Source organism: Canis lupus, chromosome 1 (assembly GCF_048164855.1).
Source record: "Canis lupus baileyi chromosome 1, mCanLup2.hap1, whole genome shotgun sequence".
Classification (NCBI taxonomy): Eukaryota; Metazoa; Chordata; class Mammalia; order Carnivora; family Canidae; genus Canis; species Canis lupus.
This window is the reverse complement of record NC_132838.1, coordinates 82154808-82164882: the sequence shown is the minus strand read 5'-3', so window position 1 is coordinate 82164882 and position 10075 is coordinate 82154808. Positions and strand designations below refer to the sequence as shown.

General features: G+C 47.0%; 1 protein-coding gene across 1 annotated transcript in view; it reads right to left on the bottom strand.

The window, feature by feature from the left end:
• Nucleotides 1–830: 830 nt before the first annotated feature.
• Nucleotides 831–10075, bottom strand: part of GNA14 (G protein subunit alpha 14) — a 185927-nt gene continuing 176682 nt past the window's right edge. Inside the window, exons 4-7 of the mRNA XM_072837686.1 lie at nucleotides 8119–8247; nucleotides 5945–6074; nucleotides 2771–2924; nucleotides 831–1880 (exon numbers count right to left, since the gene is read on the bottom strand). Coding sequence (XP_072693787.1) covers nucleotides 1690–1880; nucleotides 2771–2924; nucleotides 5945–6074; nucleotides 8119–8247 — 604 coding nt within the window. The 3' untranslated portion in view covers nucleotides 831–1689. The remainder of the gene's footprint in view (nucleotides 1881–2770; nucleotides 2925–5944; nucleotides 6075–8118; nucleotides 8248–10075) is intronic.

Here is a 10075-nt window from a genome sequence, read left to right as displayed (position 1 = left end):
CTCAGGACCGAGGTTTAGTGTATAATTTGCCCCAACTGTTAACCTTTTCCTTTTTACCATAGAAATGCTTATTAAATACCTGTTTGTAGTAAAGAGGCCTAACTGGGCTTCTACTTCCTGAAAGGAGACACAACTTGTTAACCAACCTGACCTGTTCTCTCTCAAGACTGAGACTGGTTCAGTGAAGCTACAGGCAATCTGTCTATCAACTCAGCTTCTGGGCTGTGAAACTAATTTGATATTTCAAAGGCAGACCCAAAGGGAAATAGACTGGCACCCTAAAGTATGCCTCTTTGGCATAAGGATTATTTTGAACTAATTATTTTTAAGAAACAGGAGATCCAGCAAAAGCTCTGAAAACCTAGTAAAAGCTACCCTCCATTTCCTGAGGGAAATGTACTTGTATAAACGAAATCTCCATTTGTGAGGGTCTCTCCCTCTCTGTGCCAGAAAGAGGAGGCTGACTCTACATTCTAACACCCTTACTCTCCCCTTTACTGGGCTGCACCTGATTAACCTCCTTCCTAGTGATTCCTCCTCCCCCAACATCTTTAGCTGAAGAACTTACTCAAGGGGAGAGCCTGGCCTACTCGGAAAGTTACTCAGTTCATCTCGTTATCTCTCCTGTATACAGAGGCACACATATGATTAAACTAATGTGTTTTGTTTTCCCTAATCTGTTTGGGGATCTCAGGAACCAAGAAGGTAAAAGGAAATTTATTTCTCCTTCCCTACAAGGACATTTAGAAAGTTTGAGTTAGAAAAATGCTGTGACTTTCATAGTATATCAATCAACCATAAGCACAAAGAAACACAACATAATCCAATGCTAATGGCAGATGGTATATTCTTAGCCTCCTCAGAAAGGCACAGCATATTGTGGTTCAAACAGCAAATCTGTGGTGGCCATCGGAACTTTGGCAGGGGTTACATTACATTTGTTAAACAACTTAGGCTTTCAGCCACTTCATAAGTTTACAAGACTTGGTCATATATACACACAGATACACATTTCATCAACACAACATATATGCTATCTAGAGCCCATTTATGTCAACTTTGGCTGTATAGTGATCAAAATATGGCAAAATTAAGATATACTGATACAGTCATGAATGTGGCTTAGAAATATTTAAAAAAAAAGAAATATTTAACTCAAAAAAACTTTAAAAATCTTTTGATGACATGTTAAATGCATGCTTCAGCACAAAGAGAAAAACATTCAATTTAGAATCTCAAAGTTAAAAGATTGAATAAAAAGCTTCAAACCCATTAACTTTCTTTTAAAAAAAAATTAATCCTAGAGGTCTCAAGGCATGATCTATAAATTAACAGATCCCTCCATTACAGGATGTGTTAAGGACTATTATTAAACACACTTTAACTTAAAAAAAAAATAGTAAATCACAGTGGCTTTTAAAAAATTCTATAAAATATCAAATTCAAAACTTACATGAAATCTTATAGCGAAAAGTCAAGAAAAGAAATATAAAAACAATTTAGAAATAAAGACTTTGAAAAAGTTTGCTTTACTCAAATATCTCACAAGGTCCATCACCTGTCCCTGTGGCCTGCGTGATGGACTTGGTGCTGCCAGGGGGTGGGTTGATGTCACGAGCACTTGCAAATAAAATGTGAGGAGCTTGCAGGTTCTGTCTCGGGGAATGGGTGAGGAGTAGGCAGCAGCTTCTACACCAGGTTGAATTCCCTAAGGTTGAGTTGGAGAATTGTGTCTTTCACAGCAGCGAACACAAAGCGGATATTCTCTGTGTCTGTGGCACATGTGAAGTGAGAATAGATGACTTTTTCTTTGTCAGGATTCTGATCTTGATAAAGCTTCAGGATAAAGTCTCTGGCAGCTTTGACATCCTGCTTGGGTCCTAGTCAAGAGTGCAGTTACAGGAGTAAAGAAGAAAGATACTAACTACCAAGTCCTCCCCAAATCAGTTTTGATGGACTCCCTCTTTGAGTTCTCTTATTTCTAGAGAATCGCTTCCCTGGAGTGTTGTTATATCTCCTAATGAACCCGTAAGAGAGACTTTTAAAGCATCCACTGCTATCTAAAAAGTGTACTTTAAAGCAAATTGTTGAAAAACAGTGACCCAATTAAACATTCTGATTTGGGCCACTCAGGCAGACAGAAGTGGACTAGGAGCAGGAAAGGGGAGAATGTGGGAACATGAACAAGTCTGATTTTAAAGGGTGAGGTCTCTCAACCACATGGCCCATGCAGTTAATAAAAGGAAAAAGGGCGCTACCCCACAGTACTCTATATATCAGTATCAGACTTGCTGCTGTTTGAGACCTCCCGTACCAGAAATAATTAGCAACAGGACATAAAAACTTTGCAGCCTGGGATTGGTCCTCTGTGTAAAAACTTCAGCATCTACCATGTGCCCAGGAAGGAGGCTGCCACGGTAACTTACACATAAGAAGGAGTGGGTGCTCTGACAGGGTCTGGGAGGCAAAGATAGACCAAGCACAGCCTCTGCCTCAGAAGCTGCACACACAGCACTACGGAGTGAAGGCCAAGCGAGCACGGGGAGCATGAGCAGAACTCCCCACCCGCTCCCAAAAAGGATGTGCCTGAGCTGGGTCTTGGAGGACAAAGAGTTCACTAATGGGTTTGGCACGTGTGGAGATGCTGAGGCGAAAGAAGAGGGACGTACCTGGAACCCCTGTGAGAAAGTCTGTTAGAGGCAGAGACCCCTGGGGCCCTGTAAATATTGCTGGCTGAGTGCCAGGGCGGGCAGCAGGGACATTTACTCACCTGTGTATTCTGGAAAGTAGCTAATTAGATGAGAGTACATGATTTTCTCCTCCAAAAGATCCTTCTTATTTAAGAACAAAATCACAGATGAGTTCAGAAACCAGGGGTAGGTAATAATGGTTTTAAATAAGGCTTTGCTTTCTTCCATGCGGTTCTAAGTGAGAAACAAGGAACTTAGGGTTAATAAAGAAAAAACAAACTTTGGAAGCAACAGGCCAAAGGGCTGGTTCCACCATGTGTCCCCTCCCCTAGCTGCCAGCTCCACACCACTGTCTGCTGGAGCAGGTGAGCACAAAGGGCCCCCCAGGACACCAGGTGCTTCTATTATATAGCCTATTTCTATTCCCCCTGACTCCCCACTTGGCTCTTATCACCCCTTCTGGATCTGTTCTGCAGCAGCACCCCCAAATAAACACATAAAATGGAAAAAGGTTCATACCCATATTTGTCAAAAGTTTTCTATTTAATTATGGGGGTTACTAAGTGGGGGAAGTGCATAACTTAGACCAGAGACACCGCTTTAACTGGGGATGGGCTTCCAGACCACGAGAGGAAGGCTTCTCCAGCACAGCCACTGCCCACAGGAGTTGGTCACACAGAGCAAGGCACTAACGCTATTGGGTGCCTGCTCCAGCCACGTGTCACAGGTGGGTAATACAGGCGAGGTCTACTAGGGGAGCAGGGTCCCCACTTTATGGATGAGCATACTATTGTTCACAAATTTAAATCATGTCCCAAGCCTATGTAATAGTACGACCTGGTCAAAATTATGTAGAAAAACTAAAAATTTCTTAACAGTAGACATTGGCAAGAATATATCAAAGGTTCTTAATTTAGGGAGGTTGGACAGGGCACATAGAAATCTCTGGTTGACAATAATTGTTCTAGATTGCACTCTGCTCTGAAGTATTTTTTAATAAATATTTTATAAGTAAGCTCTAGCCCCAACGTGGGGCTTTAACTCTGAGATCTGAGTTAACTCTGACCCTGAGATCAAGAGTCATATGCCCCACCTGAGCATATGATTGAGCCAGCCAGGCACACCTGAGTAAAGAAACAAGAACTTTGTAGAGGGAAGAGATCAGGCAAAAACATGAAAGCCTTGCACACCCACTCCAGAGGGACTTGCGATAAATCTGTTTCCCTGCAACTTCTGCATACCGAGGCTCATTCTCCTATTTAGTACATTTTTGTCAATTAAGATGGGATTTATTACCAGAGAGGTAACCCTTCAGTTGTTTTTTAAAGCTTTTTAAAAAATTATGATCAGTAATGATCTCCAAGGAACTACAGCACAGTTGACCCTTGAACAATGCAGGAGTGGGGGTGCTGACCAGCTGAAAATGTGCATATAACTTTTGACTCCCCCAAAAGCTTAACTACTAATAGCCTACCGCTGATCAGAAGTCTCACCAATAACAACTGGTTCCCACATATTTTATACAGTACAGATATTACATCCATGTTCTTACACTAAAGTAAGCTGGTGATAAATATATATACATACATATATATATGAAGAAAATCATAAGGAAAATGCGTGTACTGTACCATATTTAGGGGGGAAAAAAAGCCCATGTGTAAGTTCAAACCTGTGTTGTCTAATGGTCAACTGTAAATGAAGAAACCATTCCTGGACAGCCCCATGAGTGGACACCACGTATCTACACCCAGGAGGGCAAGTCTGAAGAAGAATTTTTCTCCAAATTTTTAAGAGAAGAGAAAATGTCTAATTTCTAAGCATACTGGGCTGAGGCACTGGTCCCTTGCCCACCTGAATAGTCCTCTGAGTTTCCCGAGAAACATCATTAATCCTGAGACGAATTTGGAGCTCATTTTTCATATTGATAACTTGATGCCTTTACTTTTTTTTTTTTTTTTAAGTGTCTCCCCTGGAAGAGCTGGGTGGCAGCCAAGATTGCTATAGACACCAGTAAATGGGTTAATCCTCCACTAATTAGCTAATGTAACTCTGCTCCTCAGAGAAAAGCCTGCTCTCAAGAAATACAAGATATAATTTGGTCATGGTGACTGCCTAATCCTGGGCAGCGTTCTTTACTGGTTTACTACCCACCACCTAGAAGCAAGAGAGACATCTTTCTATGAGGTCAGGATATCTCGTGAAGGGTAAGGAAAAGACCAGGGGAGGCCGATGGTATCCCACAGAATGCAGCCCCACCTCACAAAGAAGTGAGAATGATGGCTCTTCTCACTTTCTGGGCAGATAGGGTTAATGCCATTCCATGCAGCTAGCACTACGGCGGCTCTGCAGAGGACACAGAATGCCTGACCAGGGGGGTCAGGCCAGATCTAAGCACCTGGCTCCACTCCCCACCCAACTCAGTTAGGGACCTAACTTGGGAGCACCATGGACTGGGAAGCCTGTTCTCAGATACTTCTTAGAAATAGTACTGCTCAACTTTGGCTGTCCATTAGCACCCCCAAGGGGCTTAGAGAAGACACCCCCGATTCAAACCTAGGAAACACAAGTCCCTACTGTGAGGTCCAAAAGATGGTCTGTTTTTAAAATTCCCCAGGGGATTCCAATATGTAGCCAAGGCTGAGAACCAATGCTTTTGAGTGGTTCCACCCTTGGCAATATAGGAGATTAGATCCCAGGCTCAGCCCACACCCACCCCAACTATATCAGGACCCACATGCCAGGTTCCTCTTAAACATCCCCCAGGAGGGAACCTGAGTGGCTCAGCAGTTGAGCATCTGCCTTCGGCTCAGGGTGTGATCCCGGGGTCCTGGGATCAAGTCCCACATCGGGCTCCCTGCAGGGAATCTGCTTCTCCCTCTGTTTCTGCCTCTCTCTGTGTGTCTCTCATGAATAAATAGATAAAATTAAAAAAAAAAAAAAGATCCCCTGGGAATTCTAGTGTGTATCTAACTTTCAGAACCAGGTTTCCAGGCCAGCAATTCTCAAACTTCCATGTGTATTTGAATTACCGGAATCTTGTTAAAATACAAGTTCTGAATTATTCAGTGTGGGTCGATTGACTAGGCACGCATTTCTAACAAGCACCCAAATGATGCTGGTGCTACTACTACTCCATAGACTACACTTCAAATAGTAAGACAGTTTAACCTATACAAGAGTCTAATGCCAGAGCGGCTGGCTTTTTGCAAACTGCAGAAACAGGTCTTTGTTTTCCATAGCTACAAGCATACCTCATTGTCACACTCAGCCAGGACCTGGTCATATTCACTCAGAGCAACCAAAAAAATTATGGAGGTGACACTCTCAAAGCAATGAATCCACTTCCGTCTTTCAGATCGCTGGCCACCAACATCTACCATCCTGTTGGATAGAAACAGCATTTCAAAGGTCGGCATACATGGCTCTTTGGAGAAAAAGGACAGGAATCATTATATTGTAGAAATCAACACTCGTTAGGGTCCTCAATAATTTTTTGAGTGAAAGGGGGTCTTAAGATGCAAGTGTGTGAGCACCACTCCCTTTGGCAGAGAGGAACCCTAGGTGTTTCCTAGCAAAGGAAGCACAGAATGTAAGTGAAGTTACTGAAGAGAGCAGCAGAGGTCACTCGCGGGGAGCCTGCTCAGGGACACTGGTTTGGAAGCTGCTGCATTGGTCCAGACAGAAAGCACAAGCATCCACCTAGGTGTCGCTCCAACCACTGTAGAGTGCCAGGACACTAGACATGCGAGGGACAGAGAGGCGGGCAATCCTCCAGGTCCACCGGCTGCCTCCAGGCCCTCACCCTGCCCGTTTTTCACCACTCCTCAGATTTACCCATGAATCCTTTCTGCATTACATGGATGCTACCCCTTCTGGCCTACAAGGAGCTGCAAGTTTCCTCTGTCCTGTATGGCAATCCAAAGGCTTTAGCCGGGGCTTTGGGAAAGACTAGAGAGAATCACAGCCCAAAGATGGCTCGTAAGCTCCAATGCTCCAGGAGGCAGGCAGTTCATGGAAATGGTCAAGTAGGCACCTTCGAGAATGCTAGGGACCCCCTCTGGAGGGCTGACTGGTATGGAGCTGCAGCCAACCGCTGCTGAACAGAAGTGCAGGCACACCGCGACCAGACCCTCAACCTTTCAAGAGGAGCTAAATATCAAATGCTGTAAGCACAATGGACCAGTTCTAAGACTGGCTCAAAAGCTGCTTAGAGAACAGCAAGGGGGCCAAAGAGAATAATACATCTGTGGACCAGAACCAGGTTTTGTTTTGTTTAAAGATTTTATTTATTTATTCATGAGAGACAGAGAGAGAGAGAGAGAGGCAGAGGCACAAGCAGAGGGAGAAGCAGGCTCCATGCAGGGAGCCCGACGTGGGACTCGATCCCAGGTCTCCAGGATCCTGCTCTGGGCTGAAGGCGGTGCTAAACCGCTGCCACCAAGGCTGCCCAGAAGAGCCAGGTTTTGGAAGCAGCAAGCCTTGCCGATTCTGAAAAAGGTCAATGTCATAAATTCATGGGCACCCACATGTGGACTTCCAAGTGGCTCAACCAGAGGACTCCCCAGTGCCACAGTGCTCTGGAAGCCCTGAGATGGAACGGGGTTTACAGACAGAATCCAGCATGGCAGGATCGGACCTGCATCATCTTGACTAGAAAAGCATAACGTAATAACTGATGAGCAGGGGAACGAAATACGAAAATGCTTTGAAAGTGCTGTGCCTCTGTACCATGTCCTTCACTCTGTGCCATAATTAAATGCAGTGAAGATCTACTAAAGTCATCCTAAAAGTACTTCTTATATTTGTATGTGGAAATTCATACACTTTTGGCAGTAGTGTACATATATGTGTAGCATATATACACACACACATATAATGTAATTTTTAATACACTTTTTGTACTGATTCTTTGTTTTTTCTTAACAGATAAATGTTAGAGAAGGGACTCTAAGGGAAGAGAAATATTCAAGTTTAGGGAAAAGACATCAGTATTTCAACTCATAGTTACGGAAGTGTGTGTGTCTTACACATAAGGGTCATTCCAGACTTCAGTAAGGAGACTTCTGTTCTAAGAGGATAGGAAGGTGAGTTCCTCTCCATTCTAGGACTTGAGTCCTCTTGTAGTTCTAAACATTGCATGATGGAGAGCGCCCTATGGCTCTATGAGACAGACCACTTTAGGAATAACGCACTTAAGAATCCATTTGGTGAGGGACGTCGGGGTGGCTCAGCAGTTTAGCGCCTGCCTTCAGCTCAGGGTCTGATCCTGGAGTCCTGGGATCGAGTCCCACATCCGGCTCCCTGCATGGAGCCAGCTTCTCCCTCTGCCTCTCTGTGTGTGTCTCTCATGAATAAATAAATAAAATCTTAAGAAAAAAGAATCCATTTGGGGGCTACCAAGGCCACACACATTCCAATGTCTTACCGAAAGATGATGTTTTCCAAGTCAAACGGATACTCGATGATGCCAGTTGTGGGCACTCGGACACGAAGCACGTCTTGCTGTGTTGGCACGAATGATGGCATGGCGATCCGGTCAATGTCCGTCAGGTAACTGGGATATCAGACAGCCAAGCCCAAGACTCATTTTAGAAATGGGAGAAACGACCATCCCACTCCAGGGGAGACACCCCAACTCACAGTGCCCCCACTCGGCTTCGTGGATTCCATCAGTGCCTTTCTGGAGAGGTGGCTCTGGACCGGGTCTGTCCACCCCAGCTATGAGTGTTGGGGAGAGGATATGGATCAGGAGCTTCCATGAGGCCTCCGGGAAATCTATGAGTCAGGCCATGTCTTCACGCAGCTCTAAGCTTTCTCTCTCCCCAGCCGGTGAGGGACCCAGCAGGTCAGAAGGAAAGGATGTTGGGGTGGGGTCTCTGACCTCTCAGCTGCCTCCCCCCTCCCAACACTCACCCCCATCCCCCAACATTATAGAAAGTAGATGCTGTTCCTGAAGGCTTTGCTCAACGAATTTTAGTTTCTATGAGAATCCGAGGGTATAAAACAGGCCAATTCAAAGTCCCTTCAAAACAACAAGAAAAAGTTGACGGCTTGTTGGGAAATTACACATCTAAAATAAGCCAAAACTTGTCTCGGATTATTTTTGGCTGCCTATTAAACGCCTGAGCTGAAAACAAATCACTTTTTCTGCAGTAAAAGGAGAATACACTTTGTTTTACCTCTTAACTGTAAGGTCTTATAAAAGCCGTTTCTGAGTAGAAGAACTGCAGCCTCGGCCCTGGCCAGTGACGGGGGCGGTGACCCAGGGCGTCCCGCACAGGAGGCTTGGCCTCGCCGCCTCCCAGGGCTGCGGGGCCGCAGGTGGCATGTCGGGGAGCCCGGGGGTGCAGGCAGGGGGCGCAGCAGATGCCGGCTGGGGAGGCCGCCCTGGACTCCGCCGCTCGGCTCGGGCACCGCTGGGTGTCCGAGGGCCCCTGGCTCCGCCGCAGCTCGGCCCCCAGCCGTTGCCCACGTTCCCCTCAGGGCACTAGCCCCGGATTTCTGGGCTCCCCTGAATCTCCAGCGGGTCCAGCGGGGCTCTTGCAAACGGATCTCCAGCGGGGGCCCCCGGCCGGTCCCCAGGACCCGCCCAGCAGCCCTCGCCGACCTGGAGCGGCCTCTCGCTCCGCAGGGCCAGGGCAGCCGCCCCCCCCCCACCCCCGCCCTCCCCGGGACGCTGCCTTCCTTCTCGGCTCTCTCCGGAGCTGACCCAGCACTTCCCCGGCTTGCTACTTCCTGTTGCCACTTGGCTGCTCTGCTGCACCGAGAGGTTCCCGCACTCAGACCTGTCGTGCCAAGCCCGGGTCAATGGCACTAAACACTCGGCCTGGGGGCCGCCCGCGGGGCTCGGCGGTCTAGCGCCGCCTGCAGCCCAGGGCGCGATCCTGGAGACCCGGGATCGAGTCCCACGTCGGGCTCCCTGCATGGGGCCTGCTTCTCCCTCTGCCTGTGCCTCTGCCTCTCTGTGTGTGTCTCTCATGAATAAATAAATAAAATATTCGAACAAAAAAGCCCACTCAGCCTGGCACTAGCAGCAAAGGGAGGCCACTGAAACTGCAGGTGAGAGCGCAGGTTTCCCTCCTGCCCACTGCCGTGTTGGGACGACTGGGGTGACCCACGTACCCACACCAGCCCCGAGGGCAACCCCCAAAGGGAAGGGGGTGGGATTCTGGGGCCCACAGAGGATGCGAGAGGACGCGGGGCAACGGGGGAAGAGCCGAGCTGCAGAAGCAGGGAGAATCGCCTCTTCACGAAAGGGCACGACCCATCCGTTTGTCCAGTGACCTAGCGGACGGACGCACTGCCTCCAGAAATTCTTAAAGCAACGAAATTCTGTGACCTCCGTGTGCACGCAGGCCCATCTATTTCATTTTACCTTAGGG